The sequence below is a fragment of the Biomphalaria glabrata genome, chromosome 2 (assembly GCF_947242115.1).
Source record: "Biomphalaria glabrata chromosome 2, xgBioGlab47.1, whole genome shotgun sequence".
Taxonomy (NCBI): Eukaryota; Metazoa; Mollusca; class Gastropoda; family Planorbidae; genus Biomphalaria; species Biomphalaria glabrata.
Genome location: NC_074712.1, coordinates 37,781,762 through 37,802,799, shown reverse-complemented (window position 1 = coordinate 37,802,799; position 21,038 = coordinate 37,781,762). Strand labels below are relative to the sequence as shown.

General features: G+C 37.1%; 2 protein-coding genes across 2 annotated transcripts in view; one reads left to right on the top strand and one right to left on the bottom strand.

The window, feature by feature from the left end:
• Nucleotides 1-3,368: 3,368 nt before the first annotated feature.
• The window catches only part of LOC106065717 (bone morphogenetic protein 2-like), a 65,771-nt gene continuing 48,101 nt past the window's right edge, over nt 3,369-21,038 (bottom strand). The window contains exons 4-6 of the mRNA XM_056020356.1: nt 10,063-10,222; nt 6,870-7,034; nt 3,369-6,330 (exon numbers count right to left, since the gene is read on the bottom strand). Coding sequence (XP_055876331.1) covers nt 5,837-6,330; nt 6,870-7,034; nt 10,063-10,222 — 819 coding nt within the window. The 3' untranslated portion in view covers nt 3,369-5,836. The remainder of the gene's footprint in view (nt 6,331-6,869; nt 7,035-10,062; nt 10,223-21,038) is intronic.
• On the top strand, nt 7,742-9,405 carry LOC106065492 (uncharacterized). The gene has a single exon (XM_013224362.2). It carries the CDS (start codon nt 8,404-8,406, stop codon nt 9,040-9,042), a length of 639 nt encoding a protein of 212 aa, XP_013079816.2. The 5' UTR covers nt 7,742-8,403; the 3' UTR covers nt 9,043-9,405.

The following is a 21,038-nucleotide window of genomic DNA, read 5'->3' as shown; positions in this document are numbered from 1 at the left end:
AGATCGTTACATTTAATAATGTCTAATTTAGTACAGTTAATATTACTTAGATGGTTTACCTGATGACAAAATCTCCAGAGTTTCAGCGAATCCAGAAAGTGCTTCATAAGTCAAGATGTGACACTGTTAATGCTACCCCAAAACCCCATATACATTTTTAGAAAGCTTAAACTCAGTCTGTCTGGTACAAATTTTGACCACGTTATTTCTCCCATTTCCCATTCTCTGATAATGTTGAAACTTTGCACAATTATTCATTGTACCTAACAAAACATGAATCAATAAAAAAAAAACTTGACCAATTTGTTAATGAGTGGTAATTAATAAATTTTGTTTGATGTCGATAAGGAAAATAAATTTTATAGTAAATATGGCTGTAATTGTAAAGTTTCTTCCCCTTAGATAAACTTTTCTTTTACAAGGTTACAAAAGACAGTTTGTGTGGAAACACAAACTCAAAATCGGCCCCCGAAGAGGTCCACACAGGCAGGCTTCAATATTTTCAGAAAGAACATCCAAATGAAATTATATCAAAGACAAATGAGAGATAAGAATGGAGAAAGAAGGTTAACAGATCTTGTGTAGTGCCCCAACGGTGCCGCAGATCAAAGGATAGGTGTAAGTGAATGCAAAGTGAGATGTGAACCTGGCCTAACTAGTTCCCCTTTCAGACCTTGTGGTCTATAGGGCAGATGATGTAAAGTTCATCTGTTTTTGTGGCCTACGGTTAGCGAGGGTGTCATGTAGCCAGCACAACTACCAACCGCCTATACTTTTCCCCAACTAATGTCAGGTACCCATTAGAGCTGAGTGGACTCAGAGGCGCCCAAAGATTCCAAAGTTGAAAATCCCAGTCTTCACCAGGATTCTAAACCGGGACCCCCGGTTCGGAAGCCAAGCGCTTTACCGCTCAGCCACCGCGCCTCCCCTGGCCTAACTGATGTCCTATAATTGATCTAATTGTTTTGAAAAGGCTCAATCTCTTATTCGAAGCCTCAAAAAAAATTTAAAAAAATTCCGCAATAAAAAAAAATGTTCAGAAAAATGAAGTTTATAAGATTACTATTCATTTTCAATTAGGTCTAACTTATAATGCATACTAATTAGCTTTTTCTCTTTAAAAAACTGCTTGCATAACTGATTTTAAAAATTAGATTTTTCACTTTCAGAAAAAAAAAAGTAGCCGTTGCATCAGAACTTTGAATGGTCTAAATCTCTAAAATATTGTGATGTCGGATTTTCAATATCTTTTAATATAAATATATCATACAGGTTTGATGGTGGCCTATTCAACTCGAGGCGGCTTAAAGCAAAAACAAAAACAAATGCAGCAGTAATCAGAGACTTGCTATTTGCTGACGACTGTGCCTTAAATGCCTGCTCTGAAAACGATCTGCAGAGCATCGTCAGTGACTTCTCAAGAGCATGCTCAGACTTTGGCCTTACCATCAATACGAACAAGACTGAAGTCTTATATCTACCTGCTCCTGGTAAAGCCTACTCGGATCCAAGCATTACTATAAATGGACAGGATATAAATGCAGTGGAAAAATTCACATATCTTGGCAGCACACTCTCCAGAAATGGAAAAATCGATAGTGAAATCGACCTGCGTATCGCCAAGGCCAGTGCATCCTACGGCAGACTGTCTACAAATGTCTGGAACAGACGTGGTATCACCACAAACACCAAGCTAGGGATCTATAGAGCCGTCATCCTCCCTAAATTGCTCTATGCCTCAGAAACATGGACAGTGTACAGTACAGCGTTCAGCATAGACCCAGGCACCTGGGAGACAGAGGCACATGACAGAGCATCATGGCGTCACGCTGTGAAAACTGGCGCACAGGTTGCTGAGGAAAAAAGAACAACTCTGGCAGAAGAAAAACGCCAGAAAAGAAAAGAAAGGCCCACGACACTAGCTCCAGCTGGAATAACCTGCCCAGTGTGCGGCCGAACATTCCGGGCTCATATAGGTCTCACCAACCACATGAGGAGGCATAAAACCCCAGTGCATAGCCCTCAGCCCCCTGGATGACAAAGTGGTCATCATCGAACCACGATGGACGAACTATATATATTTTCTAGTTTACGAGATCTAAACGGGACGGACGGACAGACGGACAGACATTTCGCACAAAACTAATAGCGTCTTTTTCCCTTTCGGGGGCCGCTAAAAATGTATATTTTATATTTTGCTTGTTCATGCTAGAGATATCCATTAATAAATAGATTTTAAAAGACCGTCTGTCGGTTGGTTTGATACATTGATTGAGACGCTGGACATCTCCAATAATAAAAAGGTCATTTATTTTCTGTGCACCGGGTCACAAATGACTTTATTTACCTTTTGTATGATCAACCCTATTTTTTTTTTTTTTAACTTACAAAATATGACTCAAGACTTTCGATCTGTGACGTGACACGCGCTATTGGTGTAAACTCCCCACAAGTTGCGACGTCGCAGGTCAGTGTTGAGGCCTGTTATAACGATCGGCCTCTTTGAGTGTCGCGCCTTGCTTAATAACTAATATAATAATAACTATAAAAGCAAGACTTGACACTCAAAGAGGCCGATCGTTATAACAGGCCTCAACACTGACCTGCGACGTCGCAACTTGTGTGTCGCGTCTTGCTTTTAGAGTTATTATTTAAAATGTTTACTAAATCTTTGCTACAAAACCAAGGGCAGTAACTAAACTGGGGACGGGCTTTTTTTAAAGTCAGCATTCTTTTTGAGACCTAGTGCATTCCTTGTGCTTGAAAACATTTGGAAACATTTCTCTTCATTTGTTTCTCAATGCGAGGTTTTATACTGCCGTCCGCTTCCGTAAGAAACGTATAGTTTAAAAAAATAAAATGTGTTTCTTGCTGTGGGATTAAAATAAACATAGAGGCATAGCTTCAACACATTCAAGGAAACTGTCCAAATGACGGAAATAAATGATTTGGTTTGTGTGTATTTTAGTCTGAAAATAGTCAATGGTCAACGAAACAGGCTCAACGCAAGATGTAAGCCCCTTTTAAGATGAATGATTGAATGCCCGAGTCAAGATGAATGATTGAATGCCCGAGTCAAGACGAATGATTGAATGCCCGAGTCAAGATGAATGATTGAATGCCCGAGTCCAGACAAATGAATGAATGGCCGAGTGAAGAAGATCGACTTAATGCCCAAGACAAAATAAATGACTTAATGCCCGAGTCAAGATGAATGATTGATTTAATGCCCGAGTCAAAAGATGAATGATTAAATTCCCGAGTCATGAAAATGTGTGAAAGTTTGAGTCAAGATGAATGACTGAATGACTAAGTCAGGATGAAAGAAGATTTTAAAATGTTACACTGAATACAAAGAAAACAAAAACTAATAATTTGTTTGATTTAATGAATGTCAATTTCTCAATCATGAAACATTGAACAAATAAATGTAAATAACCAATCAATCACCTACATCCAAATGATAAGATCTTCAATGCCTTGTACAAGAGTCATCTATAAATTGTTTGTTTGTTTTTTTCATTTAATTTACAATACTTAATTATTTTTTTAGACCTAGATTAATTGAATAAGAAAGTCGGACAGTGATTAAGATTCGATTGGCTAGTAATTCCAGGAACCATGCTAACAGGGAAACACTGGATGTCATGTCCTGTTCCTATGGCACTGCTATATTGTTTAAGTTGTTCTTAGTGACTAAGGTTACGTTAAGATTGTAGGATGGAGACCTTTTCAAGAAGTTTTTTTTTAAGACAAACTTTTTTTCTGTCTCTAAGTTCTCAGGAATTTCAACCCTCCCCACCTCTTCCATACACACACACACACACACACGTGTACAATTAAATGTAGTTATTACGCTCATATTCCAAAGTGTGTACTTTATAATATGGTCACTTACTTTCTATGTTTTTTATATAACTTTAGAATCAAACTAAATTTCACGTCTCATATATAGGCCAGCGTGATGAGTTTTTCTACGCTTTGTCAGATATTTGTGTTACTTTTGTTCAGCTGTCTAAGAAAAGCTCTCTCCCACAGTCGATACAATCAGCGTCTCTAAAGACTCAAACACCACACCTTCACTAGATCTACATGTAAAAGTGAGTTATTCAGGCCTGCATACATTACAGAGACATTAACATTGGAAGAAAAATAGAATAAAAGTGTCTCTACCTGGTAATATGAGAACCTGTTCAGAATCCTTCTTCTATCCTTTCAACAATCTCTTTTATTCCCCTCCCCCCCTCCTCAAATAATGTTCTCCCGACCACATAGCGTGCACCCCTCACACAATTCCTGCACCATCTATGTTGAAATCTTTGTATTCGTCTCAAGGACTTTACATTTTTGTACAATAGAGATTTCATTCGTTATTATTCACCTCCATGAGAACTACTTTCTGATTGAATGGGAGACATATTTCGTCCCCTATAGAGACATTAAGGCCTAGGCCTAAATCTATAAATCGTGGCTAGCTTAAGCTTGCACAGTGATGCATCAAGGCCAGATTTATACCACAGCATCGTCCAAGATAAAACTACGAATATCGACGGAAAGACAAATCACACACAATAGCTTAATACGTGACACTGGCGAAAACTATGCAAGTACAGCAATCTTCCTTGACCTTTGAACTCGGGAGACACTGCCTTGTTTACTCTTTATGATTTACTGATCTGAGATAGAAGCCAAGGGATCACGTGATTCTAACGTCACAGACTTACTTCCTGTCTAATTAAATAAGGGTGTTCACTGCTGTTGGTATGGCACTCTGGGCTAATATGTGTGAAGAATGGTCAATACGAGACAAACATTATCTGATTTTTTGAGTATGGTAACAAAAGTTCTATATTTAAAACTAGAACGTGACACAAACTGTTTTACATTTTATATCCTGGGACAAAGTGTACATTTAGAGTGAAGTAAAGATCAGTTGGGTAGGCCTACTAGATAACGTTAGCTAGACTTTTGGTGAAATAGAAGCAGAGGTCTTCCAAGTATTTTCAAGCCATTAGCAATGTCATAGTAAGTTGTTCACAAAATTAGGAAGAACTTAAAGGCAAAGAATGAGTATACTTTCTTTGTGATGGAGTTTACATACAACTGTTGACATGGTCATTTATTTCTGAGCATTCTCTTTCAATGCTTTTGTAAATTGCCCGTCATGAAATGTGCATTGTCAATAATGTTGGCTTAATACAAAAATTGTTCCATCAAAAAAAAAAAAATCTTACGCGTGCTAGGATGGCGAAACAAAACATGACTAAAATAGTCGTCCAAACAAAATGATGATTTAAAAAAAAAAAACTAAACACATTCATATTCTTGTTTTGATTTGAGACCAATCGGTTAGCCTAGCCGTGACATTTCACATTTTATGGGAACAACACAGGATTTTTTAAAATGTTAAAATAGCGGTTATTTTAAATGGTCTTTTTATCATGGTCGTACATGGCATCCCATTTGTTAAATATGGAACCCAATCGTAGCAACACACTTTAATGGCTCCATTTATTCAGAGAAATAAAGCATCCGTGTAAGCTTCAATGATGCAGCCAGGGGCTCATGTTCAGTCAATATTGCTGATTGACTTTCATGAGCTTCTCTTTTATTGTAAGATATTTGGATTTCTGAGTTTTATTGGGGGGTAAGTATTATAAAGTGCTTGCTAGGGTAGAATGGTCGTCAATGCAAAGTGGTTGTCATAGCAAAGTGGCTGCCATTGCAGAATGGTTGTCAGTGCAAAGTGGTTCTAATTGCAGCGAACAGCTTCCGAGACGATCTCGCTCTCACACTTGTGTGGAGTAACAAGGAACAAGACATTCGTGGGTTGCCTTTAGTGACAACCACAGCTAGCAACCACCATGTCGTCATACTGCTTCAAGATGACGTTCTCGTTGTCGTCAAAGTAGAGCAAGCTGATGGAGTAGAGCTTGTTGGGCACACAGCACGGCGTGTCCACGTCTTTCACCACACTCAGGGCGTGGACGATGCTCTGCACCGTGGCGTGGTTGGTCGGCTTCTGGCTCTGGCCCAGTGGGAAGGGGCACTTGCCCTTGCACTGATAGGCGTTGTAGCTGTTGGGGGAGATGATCCAGCCCGACCAGCCGATCTTCTCAAAGTCAACAAGCATCTCGTACCTGGAGCACGACCTTCGGTTCCGGAACATGTCGAATGTTCGCTTCTTCCGTCCGTTATCTTCCGGTTCCGTGCTTCGTCTGGTTCTGTTAGCGTTTCGGGTCTTTTCGTTCAGTTTACGAATGCTTTCTCGGAAAGTTCCGTTTAGTTTGTGTTCCCGGTTTACAATGTCTTCTTTGATCTCTAAATATTCTGCAAAAGAGAAAGAAGTTGTTATTAAAAGCCTATAGGAAAAAAAACATGTGTTCATAAATAATCTGTTTCTTGCTTTCTCTATACCATGTCCAGGAAGTATGGAAACATTTTTGTTTAATTTGCGAAAAGAAAAAGACTTTTAAAATCTTTTTATATTCAACAGAATATTTTCTGATTAAGTTTAACGCTAGAGATTAACTTACAAAGTATTTAGATTTAAGTTTTCAATATTTTTTGTAAGTTTTCATAATTGAAAAACAAATAAGTTGCTGGCCAATTAAAAGGAGGACTCCCTTCCCTATTTAATCGCCGATACATGAGATAATGAAAGGTTGAGTTAGCGACCACATTAGGTAATTGGAGGTCCGAGGCAAACATTCGCGAATAAATCTTGAATCATAGTAGACACAGAGCCATAGGCTATTCCTATGTTTGAGATTTTTTGTGAAAAGAAATTAAAGATAACAATGGCGGGGACTAATTTTGAGTCAAGAATCTGAAAAGAAACAAAACGTTATGCAACATAATTTACAGACCTTCATCCTCGGGAGAAATATATGTCGGGTGTTTCCGCTGACCATTGTCTGTGTAGACCACAAGAATCGGTTGTTTACTGTCGTGATGCTCGTTCCGTTGAGCGAACCGGATGTGGTTGCTATCCAGTGGAATACCGGAAGAACTTTCCGCGGTCACAAGAAAACCTAAGCAAAGGAACAAGAATAACATTCAAAGACTGGAAATAACTTAGAAACTAGTTTGTTTATTTAGTCTGTGAAAAAAAAAGATATTACAAAATTGATTTTAAACAATTGTCGTGACCTTAAAGTCATTTTGTAAACTAGGTAAATATCTGAACTTTGAATTTACTGAATAATGAAAGACGCTGCTGGAAAAAAAAAAGATTGGGTTAGATGTTATGAGGAGTTTATTGGAATGTTCAGATTTAGCAACACAATTCAAGCATCCCCATCGAATAGGCTCTGGCGGGCTAGCCCCGAAACCTATTTCCAAGAGGCCAAAATATTTTTTTTTTAAATGTTAGGATCTAGTTCTAGTAATATCTTCACGTCTGCTTAGATTTCATGAATCCTTTCGTTTCCTTAATTAATAAGATCCAGATTTAGAATTTTGAAAATCTATTAGTCCCACTAATTTCTTGAAGCAATATTTACGACATATTGTTAACCAATGCTGTCTATAGCAGTAGTTCGTGAAATGATTGAACAGGAGTGTTGTTGGATTACGTTGTTCTATTTATGTAATAGATGGCTTTCTGAATTGTTATTGTGCTTAAAGTATTGATTGGTAATAATAAAATGTATAGTTCTGTGTAAGATTTTTTAAATAAGTGTTTTAGAAATATGATGCGCAAATGTGAGTGTCGCTGGTGTAAACACAAAGCTATTATTGGCTATTATTAGCTTGTTTATCTTGCACAGTTAAGCACTAACAACTTTTCTAATAGAAGCACATCTCCATCATGGCTTAGGGTTTAGACCATAGGTAAGCAGTTGGACTCTAGCATTGTCATGATTGTGTAGAGGCTTCATGGAGAGACTAGTAGTGCACAGTCTAGTCCACAGTCTAGTTCACAATCTAGCCGAAAGTCTCATTCCCAGCCTGTATACAATTCTTCTTTCTACTCAGTGCACACCTCACGATGCAAGCATAATTAAGACCTAGACTAAATCTATTCCTTTTTAAATCTAAGACTGTACATAGTTTTTGAGTAGACTGAAGCATGTCTCAATGCAAAAGAAAAATGCTTGGTAAATCAGAGATCCTCAAACGGGCAACAGCCTCATTCGCTCAGCAAGTCAAGATTTGTTTTTATATCAACTTAAACAACTCAGTATTGAATAGATCGGGATGTCTATGTGAGACCTTACAATAGAGAAATGACTACGAACAGAAGTCATATTGGTATTGCAGCTATGCAGCTAAGTACCATCACTCTCTCTTCTCTCTCTGCGTAAAATGACATCGTTCTGAGATCCTGTGCATCGATATTTATTTAAACGACTTCAATTTTAAAAGTTACATCCTCTTTGTCTTGATAAAACTATCAGTATGAATCCCGATAAAACTATCAGTATGGATCCCGATAAAACTATCAGTATGGATCCCGATAAAACTATCAGTATGGATCCCGATAAAACTATCAGTATGGATCCCGATAAAACTATCAGTATGGATCCCGATAAAACTATCAGTATGGATCCCGATAAAACTATCAGTATGGATCCCGATAAAACTATCAGTCTGGATCCCGATAAAAATGAGCTCCCAACATCTTCTTACACAGTACACTATCCGGAGCAACAGCATGCAAGACAGGAAGCTTTTAGCCCCCACCATCCTAACATATCAACAGTCGATGGAGTATATTTGCGCCAAGCAGTTGGCCGCGTTCTACCCGACTGCCTCCAGGATGTGGTGCAAGTGCGCCCGGCTGATCCCATTCAGTATTTGGCTAAAAGGTTGTACCACTCCGTGGACTGTGACTTGCACTATTACGACAAGAAGATTGAGCTGACCCAGATGGAAATAACTCGCCTAGAACAATGCCAACTTAAAGCTAGCCAGTCCAAGCAGTTGCACAAACTGAAAGAGGAAATAGAAAAGTTGAAGCGAGAGTTGGAGGAACTGAATCGTGACAAAAACAAACTTTTAGCCTCGAGTGAAGAGACATCAAATAGTGCACTCTAGACATCAAATAGTACACTCTAGACATCAAATAGTACACTCTAGACATCAAATAGTACACTCTAGACATCAAATAGTACACTCTAGACATCAAATAGTGCACTCTAGACATCAAATAGTACACTCTAGACATCAAATAGTACATTCTAGACATCAAATAGTACACTCTAGCTGCGTCAGCCGTGATGTCATTGAAGGATGTTTATCTTTTCAGCAACGCTTTAACATTTTGTTCAGTTTTATGCATAGATAATTAAAACAATGAGATTCAGTTCAGATTATTGAAAAGATTTTAATAAATAATTTTACTAGTGTAAACGATTTACTAATTATCCCACGGCATTAATAAAATACAGAGCCTTTTGATTTATTGTTTGGTTTTCTTTTGTTGGCCTGCTATTGCTCTTTAAATTGACTCAGTTAATCATTCCCGTTTCAACTTTAAATTTAACTTACACAAAAAAAAATTTTGTATAACATTATTTAACAATGTTCCTTTCCTTGTTTCTTGTGATAAACATTACTTTAGCGGAATCTCACTCTCTTGAGATAAACATTATTTTAGCGGAAGCTCCCTATCTTGTGATAAACATTATTTTAGCGGAAGCTCCCTATCTTGAGATAAACATTATTTTAGCGGAAGCTCCCTATCTTGAGATAAACATTATTTTAGCGGAATCTCCCTATCTTGAGATAAACATTATTTTAGCGGAAGCTCCCTATCTTGAGATAAACATTATTTTAGCGGAAGCTCCCTATCTTGAGATAAACATTATTTTAGCGGAATCTCCTTTTCTTGGGATATTTTCTGCATCTCTACATCTTGTCACTTTTATTTTGGCCTTAGTTTTCACAAGATACCGAGGAGACTTTCTGAAAGGTGACTCTCACACTACCAGAGTCATTGTGTGGGACGTCATTAGACTCCGACCCTTGCTTCACGGCGCAGCCCATTATCAGTGTTAGGATTGTACAGGCTGTCAGGTCACATTAAAAGGACACACAGACACGTCGAGGTTTTACCGTAATTGGGTTTTGTTCGGTAATGCCACGCGAAGACAGCGCTCGTCACGTTGAACACACGCCACCCGTGGCCGTGAAGGCTTATCTTTTGGGCATCCAGGAGGACCACATTCTTTGATGACGTCATATCACGGACATCTAAAATCTGATAAACTTTGACCTGAAAAAGAAAACGATGGGTAATAAAAATGAAAACAAGAAAGATCAGACACAGGGACACCCGGGAAAAACATTTGGTCAGGGGAAAGTTCTTTTTTTTTTTAATTATTACTGAGGACGATAATGTCCCACGCAAAGGTTGTACTATCATATAACCACTTTTGGAAAACGTGGATTGCAGCAGACTTCTAGCCCGGTTGCAGTGGCGTAGCAAGGTAGCAAGGTAATTGGGGCGCGGGGATCAAGAATATTATAATCCCCCCTCAAACAAAAACAACTAATTTGGCAAAAAAAAAATAATAATTATCCTTCACATTTACAAAAAGACATTAAAAAAATATGTCCTACATTTCAGTGCTTTCGAAGAGCTGTGTTCCTCAGAACATGTTCCGCGAGGCCTAACTAGGTATTCCACGAACTAATACAATCATGAACTAGTAGGCCACTACGTGAAGTAATCTCTTTAAAAAACAAATACTCAGAATGTGCAAAGTGTTCCGTAAGCAAAAAGTTTGGGAAACACTGCATTAGACAAATAATAGTATCATTACATTTGATTGAGTATAACTTACAAGCAATAGTATCATCACACTTAATTGAGTATATCTTACATTGTCAGTGTCATGAAAACTCAATGCTTCTAAAAATGAATAAAAGCCCCTGTAGGCCCCAAGGGCCCTGGCACACTACTAGCCGGATGAGCACTTCCAATTTATCTCGCATCCACACCCCCCCCCCTCCCCCCAGCCAAAAAAAAAAGTTTTCGTTTAGGTAATCAATGCAAATTGAAATTATATAAATCCACGTGTAGGGTGAATTACCTATATGGAAAAACAATGGTATTAATGATTGATTTTGTTGATTATTTAACACTATTTTCTAAATGTAAAGACAGACATTTGACAATATGAAACATTACAATGTACACTCTCACGTTTTAAGGTTATCTACATTCTTTAAGTTGTCAAAGTTCTTTGACAGAAAGATGTTTTCATCCAGACCCAAACCTCCGGGATGAGAAATGGGGGACAATAATTCTAAATCATGACCATTTGGGCAACAGTAGCAATCACACACACTACAAGGAAACCCTTTTATTATAAAATTGGGAAGAAAATTAATAAATAACGTTTCTGACATTTTAAAATTTACATTTTCGTAAAACTGATTTGACATTTTCCTACATGGACACTCCTGCATCAATGGCACTTTTTTCTATTTCCGGTATGCAGAACAAGGAAGTATTTTGATCAGCTATTGTAAAAGACTCTATTGTGCACATTCTGTGAATTTACTTTCAAAAATTTTATTAAAATCTATCTACAGAAAAAGATTCACTTAAAATAATTCGGGGATCTAATGTCTCGATATTTTAAGGAAATCAAATGCAATAATAGAATGACAGCTAAGAGAATAAATTGCGTGAATATTTTGTTTAGAACGTTAAATTCGAAGATCACATGTTTGCTTTTTGGCGGGGAAAAGAAAAGTCAGTCACACAATCCACTAGGACAAGTCTGTTTGTCAAAAAACAATCTCGACAGAATGTATTGCAAATATATATATCTTGTCTTTGTCTTAGTTCTCTGATCTTTTATGTAAGTCTTCACACTTTAAAGTTCATTGAAAGATCTTTTATGTAAGTCTTCACACTTTAAAGTTCATTGAAAGATCTTTTATGTAAGTCTTCACACTTTAAAGTTCATTGAAAGATCTTTTATGTAAGTCTTCACACTTTAAAGTTCAGAGTATTTCTTGATATCTTCATTAAACATACCTTCATTTATGTCAAGAAATGTTCCTTTACCTAGTGGTCCTCTGAGCAACTGAGGGACGCCAGGCCCATGAATCATCTGTTTGACTCATCACCCAACCTCCCCCCCCCCCCAGATTACGCTAAGCATGTATGTTTTCATTCTTTGGATTAAGATCAAATTATTAGAAGACTTTTCAAATTAATGATCTAACGTAATAACAATCTCGTTGTATAGTACTTTGTAAGGAACGCGCTGCAAGTATGTGGTGGTCGGTCGTTGACTTGTAGCACCAAACTAAACCGCTGTAGGCGTAATCTATCTTAAAGTATACAACTTAGAATATAACTCGAATAACGTCCTCTGTGAATAATACTAAATACAATTTTCATTTCAATATAGACACGTAACTTGGGAGGAGATAAGTGTAGTAGACTTTAGCAATAATATAAGAAGTGTAGTAGACTTTAGTAATAATATAAGAAGTGTAGTAGACTTTAGTAATAATATAAAAAGTGTAGTAGACTTTAGTAATAATATAAAAAGTGTAGTAGACTTTAGTAATAATATAAAAAGTGTAGTAGACTTTAGTCATAATATAATAAGTGTAGCAGACTTTAGTAATAATATAATAAGTGTAGTAGAATTTAGTCATAATCTATATTATAAAGTAGAATGTGAGGTGTATGTATGTATGTATGTATGTATGTATGGATGGATGGATGGATGGATGGATGGATGTTACTTATAGACATCAAAACCGCTTGACCAATCTTGATAAAACTAGGCAGGAATGTTCCTTGGGTACCAACTTAGACCGTAGTGTATGTATTGTAGCCCTAAAACAAACTTAAGACCCTCAAAAAAAATAAAGTTGTCCGACTCTATTACAGCTATAGTATTTTATGGATCTAGGCCATGTCTACAATGTTGACATGAGAAAAGATAGAAAGGATTTAGACCTAGATCTAATTTTAAGAAATACACTTTGCGCACATAGTTTTTTACTTTGACACATGAAAATACAAAAGAAGATCCATTGATTTCATTATATAATAAAATTAACCTTCAATTTTGTGTTTCAAAAGCATTTTTTACATTAATTAGTTCCTTATATCTGTGATTACAGATTTCCTGACGAACATTCTTTCATTAGACAATTCAGTAATGAATCGCGTACTAAATATTAATTCGTTTAATTGTTTACTTTATAATTTATAATCCCATCCCTAGATCTAAAACTCTAATTCAACTCTAAGATGATAAAACTTCTCTTCGCACAGATAGTTTTATACTTTAACACATAAACATATTAATTAAAGTCCATTCATTTCATATTTTGATCAAATAAACATTCAAATTTGGTTTTCTAAAGCTCCATGTATCTACGAACGCTGCGAAGCCGAGTTAAAGGCCTAGATCTATATTCATTCATGAATCGCGTACTAAAAATTATTTCGTTTAATTGTTCACTTTATAATCCCATTCATTTAACAAAGCTATCGCTCTTTTCTTTTTTAATAGATATGAATGTATCGGCTTCGGGTAATCCCATTTTCGCAAACCTAATTTTATTTTCGTAGCGAAAGAGAAAAAACTTGAAAGGATCATTAGTTAAGTTTAACATACATCTAAATCCAATCCACTAGATTAGTAAACACAAACTTAGGCCCGCAGGCCGCGGGTATTGTCTGGCGAACATCCTTTCATTAGACATTACCAAATGGTTACACATTAACACATCTCTCTACTGAGTCTATTCCTAGGCTTAGGTCTAGGTCTAAAACTCTTATTGAACTCTAAGATGATAAAACTTCTTTTCGCAAAGATAGTTTTATGCTTTAACACATAAACATACTAATTATTGTCCATTCATTTCATATTTTAATCAAATTAGCATTCAAATTTGTTTTTCTAAAGCATTTTTAATACATTCGTTCGCTGTTCGCTAAATAAAGCTGCGTAGCCGTGTTGAGATAGGCCTATATTCATTCATGAAAAAAGGTCACGCATGCGCAACACAGAATGAACTCTATACAAGCCTCTAGATTAGTGTAGATTTAGATCTATGTCTACCTAAAGATCTACTTTATACTTTAACACATGGACATACAAAATTAAGTCTATTCGTCTCAAATTTTAATCAAATATATGTAGGCCTACAAGCAAATGTTTTAATTTGAACAAATGGATTTAAGCCTATTAGCTATTCTGATTTGATAGCTTCATTCACACTATTTTTACATTGACACATTCGCTTTACTTATTACATTATTTTTTCGTTTAATTGTTTACAAAACACTCTCAGTGACTATATCGAAAGTAATGCGCAAATAAAGACCCGCGGGTCGCGGGTAACATATGTCTAGTGATAATATAAAATAGTATTCTGAACAAAATCTAACTCGCTAAAGAAACACGTCTTTCCAGTCTGACAATAATGGAGTCGTCTCCCCTATCTAAGACAGCTGACGACAAAGCCGTTTATATATCTTGCATCGTTCACAACCAATCGCTAACCTCTTCCAACCGTCACCTACTTCCGTGACGTCACTAAATGTCCGTCAACTATGGTGCGTCGCTATACTAGCTAAGTATTCAACAAGACATATTTCTTGGTCTGATGGAAAGACAAAAAAGAGTTATCTTCCCTGGAACAAAAAGTACAATGTTCAAAACAAAGTGTTCACATCTTCATTACTGTTCTAACAACAGAGTGTTCACATCTTCATTACTGTTCTAACAACAGAGTGTTCACATCTTCATTACTGCTCTAACAACAAGGTGTTCACATCTTCATTACTGTTCTAACAACAGAGTGTTCACATCTTCATTACTGCTCTAACAACAAGGTGTTCACATCTTCATTACTGTTCTAACAACAAGGTGTTCACATCTTCATTACTGTTCTAAAAACAATGTGTTCACATCTTCATTACTGCTCTAACAACAGAGTGTTCACATCTTCATTACTGTTCTAACAACAATGTGTTCACATCTTCATTACTGTTCTAACAACAGAGTGTTCACATCTTCATTACTGCTCTAACAACAATGTGTTCACATCTTCATTACTGTTCTAACAACAAGGTGTTCACATCTTCATTACTGTTCTAACAACAGAGTGTTCACATCTTCATTACTGTTCTAACAACAATGTGTTCACATCTTCATTACTGCTCTAACAACAAGGTGTTCACATCTTCATTACTGCTCTAACAACAAGGTGTTCACATCTTCATTACTGCTCTAACAACAAGGTGTTCACATCTTCATTACTGCTCTAACAACAAGGTGTTCACATCTTCATTACTGCTCTAACAACAAGGTGTTCACATCTTCATTACTGTTCTAACAACAGAGTGTTCACATCTTCATTACTGTTCTAACAACAGAGTGTTCACATCTTCATTACTGCTCTAATAACAAGGTGTTCACATCTTTATTACTGTTCTAACAACAGAGTGTTCACATCTTCATTACTGTTCTAACAACAATGTGTTCACATCTTCATTACTGTTCTAACAACAGAGTGTTCACATCTTCATTACTGCTCTAACAACAGAGTGTTCACATCTTCATTACTGTTCTAACAACAAGGTGTTCACATCTTCATTACTGTTCTAACAACAAGGTGTTCACATCTTCATTACTGTTCTAACAACAATGTGTTCACATCTTCATTACTGTTCTAACAACAATGTGTTCACATCTTCATTACTGTTCTAACAACAAGGTGTTCACATCTTCATTACTGTTCTAACAACAGAGTGTTCACATCTTCATTACTGTTCTAACAACAGGGTGTTCACATCTTCATTACTGTTCTAACAACAGAGTGTTCACATCTTCATTACTGTTCTAACAACAGAGTGTTCACATCTTCATTACTGTTCTAACAACAGAGTGTTCACATCTTCATTACTGTTCTAACAACAAGGTGTTCACATCTTCATTACTGTTCTAACAACAGAGTGTTCACATCTTCATTACTGTTCTAACAACAAGGTGTTCACATCTTCATTACTGTTCTAACAACAGAGTGTTCACATCTTCATTACTGCTCTAACAACAGAGTGTTCACATCTTCATTACTGTTCTAACAACAAGGTGTTCACATCTTCATTACTGCTCTAACAACAATGTGTTCACATCTTCATTACTGCTCTAACAACAATGTGTTCACATCTTCATTACTGCTCTAACAACAAGGTGTTCACATCTTCATTACTGCTCTAACAACAAGGTGTTCACATCTTCATTACTGCTCTAACAACAATGTGTTCACATCTTCATTACTGCTCTAACAACAAGGTGTTCACATCTTCATTACTGCTCTAACAACAATGTGTTCACATCTTCATTACTGCTCTAACAACAAGGTGTTCACATCTTCATTACTGCTCTAACAACAAGGTGTTCACATCTTCATTACTGTTCTAACAACAAGGTGTTCACATCTTCATTACTGTTCTAACAACAATGTGTTCACATCTTCATTACTGTTCTAACAACAATGTGTTCACATCTTCATTACTGCTCTAACAACAAGGTGTTCACATCTTCATTACTGTTCTAACAACAGAGTGTTCACATCTTCATTACTGTTCTAACAACAAGGTGTTCACATCTTCATTACTGCTCTAACAACAAGGTGTTCACATCTTCATTACTGCTCTAACAACAATGTGTTCACATCTTCATTACTGTTCTAACAACAGAGTGTTCACATCTTCATTACTGTTCTAACAACAATGTGTTCACATCTTCATTACTGCTCTAACAACAAGGTGTTCACATCTTCATTACTGTTCTAACAACAGAGTGTTCACATCTTCATTACTGTTCTAACAACAAGGTGTTCACATCTTCATTACTGTTCTAACAACAAGGTGTTCACATCTTCATTACTGCTCTAACAACAAGGTGTTCACATCTTCATTACTGCTCTAACAACAAGGTGTTCACATCTTCATTACTGCTCTAACAACAAGGTGTTCACATCTTCATTACTGCTCTAACAACAAGGTGTTCACATCTTCATTACTGCTCTAACAACAAGGTGTTCACATCTTCATTACTGCTCTAACAACAAGGTGTTCACATCTTCATTACTGCTCTAACAACAAGGTGTTCACATCTTCATTACTGCTCTAACAACAAGGTGTTCACATCTTCATTACTGTTCTAACAACAGAGTGTTCACATCTTCATTACTGTTCTAACAACAGAGTGTTCACATCTTCATTACTGCTCTAATAACAAGGTGTTCACATCTTTATTACTGTTCTAACAACAGAGTGTTCACATCTTCATTACTGTTCTAACAACAATGTGTTCACATCTTCATTACTGTTCTAACAACAGAGTGTTCACATCTTCATTACTGCTCTAACAACAGAGTGTTCACATCTTCATTACTGTTCTAACAACAAGGTGTTCACATCTTCATTACTGTTCTAACAACAAGGTGTTCACATCTTCATTACTGCTCTAACAACAAGGTGTTCACATCTTCATTACTGCTCTAACAACAAGGTGTTCACATCTTCATTACTGCTCTAACAACAAGGTGTTCACATCTTCATTACTGCTCTAACAACAAGGTGTTCACATCTTCATTACTGCTCTAACAACAAGGTGTTCACATCTTCATTACTGCTCTAACAACAAGGTGTTCACATCTTCATTACTGTTCTAACAACAGAGTGTTCACATCTTCATTACTGTTCTAACAACAGAGTGTTCACATCTTCATTACTGTTCTAACAACAAGGTGTTCACATCTTCATTACTGTTCTAACAACAGAGTGTTCACATCTTCATTACTGTTCTAACAACAAGGTGTTCACATCTTCATTACTGTTCTAACAACAGAGTGTTCACATCTTCATTACTGCTCTAACAACAGAGTGTTCACATCTTCATTACTGTTCTAACAACAAGGTGTTCACATCTTCATTACTGCTCTAACAACAATGTGTTCACATCTTCATTACTGCTCTAACAACAATGTGTTCACATCTTCATTACTGCTCTAACAACAAGGTGTTCACATCTTCATTACTGCTCTAACAACAAGGTGTTCACATCTTCATTACTGCTCTAACAACAATGTGTTCACATCTTCATTACTGCTCTAACAACAAGGTGTTCACATCTTCATTACTGCTCTAACAACAAGGTGTTCACATCTTCATTACTGTTCTAACAACAAGGTGTTCACATCTTCATTACTGTTCTAACAACAATGTGTTCACATCTTCATTACTGTTCTAACAACAGAGTGTTCACATCTTCATTACTGCTCTAACAACAAGGTGTTCCAAAAGTTTGCCTTTAAGCTACCACATCCGGTTTCCATTTAGCTCGAAACGAATTTGAACATTCAGTATTTCTTGAGTGAATGCGGTGATCGAGTCTCTGGTCCCAGAAGTCTGGTAAACTCATGGGGAGGTCACGCATGAATAAGCCCATGATGCTGACATCACTTGACGGCGTTACAGTCCTTGCTTAATGACATTGAATGTTCCGGTTTAAAAAAAAAAGTCGGACGCCTCTTGTTAGTGACAGAGGTGTGCTTTGAATCTTCACCATTGCTGCTTGTTGGGAAATTGCCGTTGGGGAAACAAAGTGGATGCGAGCTGACAGCTTGGTGACATATAGACCCCCGGGAATAAAGTCTCTGTTAATGGGGTAGTCTTGCTTTCTCCGTTACCTTCAAACTAAACTTTACAAAGAAAATATCTTTGCCTGGAGGCTGAACTATCTATAATTATTGCCGGTGAATCCAATAGACAAGGTGACCTAAATGTTGTAGTTGGGTGATTTCATTGAAAACTTATTGCTCGACGTCTGCTGCCGTGTTGTTTTGAGACCCATACTGGGCTGCCTGACATTTGGAATTAAGTTCTCTTGGCGTTAACATGTCGGAAAGTTATCTCCCCCACCGCCGCCATTTTCTTCAACATCTTCGTCTTTCTTCAAATCTCTTTTATATCTCTACCAGAAACTATTCTCTTCAATACATTCAGGGGGGGGGGGAACTGAACACAAATGAAGATGACAGGGAGGAGGGGAGGGGTGGGTTGGGAAGCGGATTATTTCTAAGCAATTAAGAACCATTACGTATTGAGACGAGTTCTTAGTTCAGTCGCATTTTGAAAAGAGTTCTCATTTCCGAAGACTGCTACTGTGTGCTACATGTTAAGTACAATGGTGACAAGTTACCTCGCATGTCTACTACACTGTATTGGGGGGTGGGGGTTGTAGCTGACAAAATCTTGCCCCTAGGCTTACATCAGATAAACACAAGAGAGAGGCAGAAAAGTGGAAGATTAACTCAGCGCTTTACAACAAGCGAGAAAAATAAGAGCTACAGCTATTTGCATTTTATTTACGCATATGTAAATGTTGTGATTATCTTTACTTTAGAAGACACAATAAATATCCTCAATATTTTAACTTAACATTGTTCTATATTTTAACTTAACATTGTTCTATATTTTAACGCAACATTGTTCTATATTTTAACTCAATATTGTTCTCTCGATACTTTGTTGTAAACAAATTTTCCTCACGGGTAATAAAGATTATGAATATGTTAGAAAAGAACGAGTATTCATTCTCTGGAGCTGCCAGGGTCGAGTTTCGTTAAAGTGAAACAAAATTCATCGTAGTCCCTTTAACAGTTTCCACTGAGGAACTTTCTGGTGATGTGGCAGGTCTGCAACAGTGCCGCCCTCTGGCAGGTTACGAGAATCTTCTTAGGAATGTTAAGGGATATTTTGTTGAATTCCTGGACGAGTTGTTACCCATAACCTGGGAAAGGTTGATCATCACATTCATTTATACGGAGGAGGAACGATTTGATAATGTCACTATTCATTTCTCTCGCGCATTTGATCCCTTCGCCTCCTCTTGTTCTACCACCAACAGCACCTCTTAATTGTGTGGGATGTGAGTCAGAGAGTAGACTGACCCCTGGTTATTATTATTATTATTATCAATATAATTATCATTATTATTATCATTATTGGATGTGCGGTGGCTGAGTGGTGAAGACTGGGATTTTTAATTTCGTGATCTTCGGGCGCCTCTGAGTCCACCCAGCTCTAATGGGTACCTCTGAGTCCAGCCAGCTCTAATGGGTACCTCTGAGTCCAGCCAGCTCTAATGGGTACCTCTGAGTCCACCCAGCTCTAATGGGTACCTCTGAGTCTACCCAGCTCTAATGGGTACCTGACATTAGTTGGGGAAAAGTAAAGGCGGTTGGTCGTTGTGCTGGCCACATGACAACCTCGTTAAACCGTAGGCTACAAAAACAGACGACCTTTACATCATCTGTTGACCTGAAGTCATTCTTTATTAGTTTGAGGCGCGAGAAGCTTCTTTCACCAGATTACACAATCACGGGTAATGTAAAATGCCGTTTTTTACTTATTGCGCGTAGGATTGACGTTTTCCAATTTGACAAGTTTTGTCGACATATTTCATGAGATTTGTATGAGTTTTCAAAAGATTTTTAATAATTTTCGGAGATTTCCGGGACTTTTTCGTATATTTTGCAATTTCAGGAGATTTCAAGGAGCTCCTGGTAAATCAGGAGGCTGCGGGAATTCTGTTATAAGTTATAAAATGGTTCAATTTAATAATTTACACCTAGGACTAGCGCGGGTTCTATGAATTTGCGGGGCCCACTGCAGTGCAGTCGCATAGGTTGCAGTGGCCTAAGGTCGGCCCTGCCAAAATAGCGCCGTATGCTACTCCGCCGCTCGACTAGTCATATAATAATCATCTTTATTATTTGTTTCACAATTGTGCATTACAAAAATTCAATACATAATTAGAGCAAACATTAGTACGATAGTACACAAGATCTACGTTCATAGCCCAGTTTCTCTTGAACATTACATGTGAAATGTACAACAGTAAGTTATATTTGTTCAACGATTTAATTATACATTTCATTGATCTATTAATTTTATTGATTCAAATGATTCAAATGTTTTTATTGATTCTATCGATACTATCTACAGTTCTATTGTTTTTATTGCTCTGTAA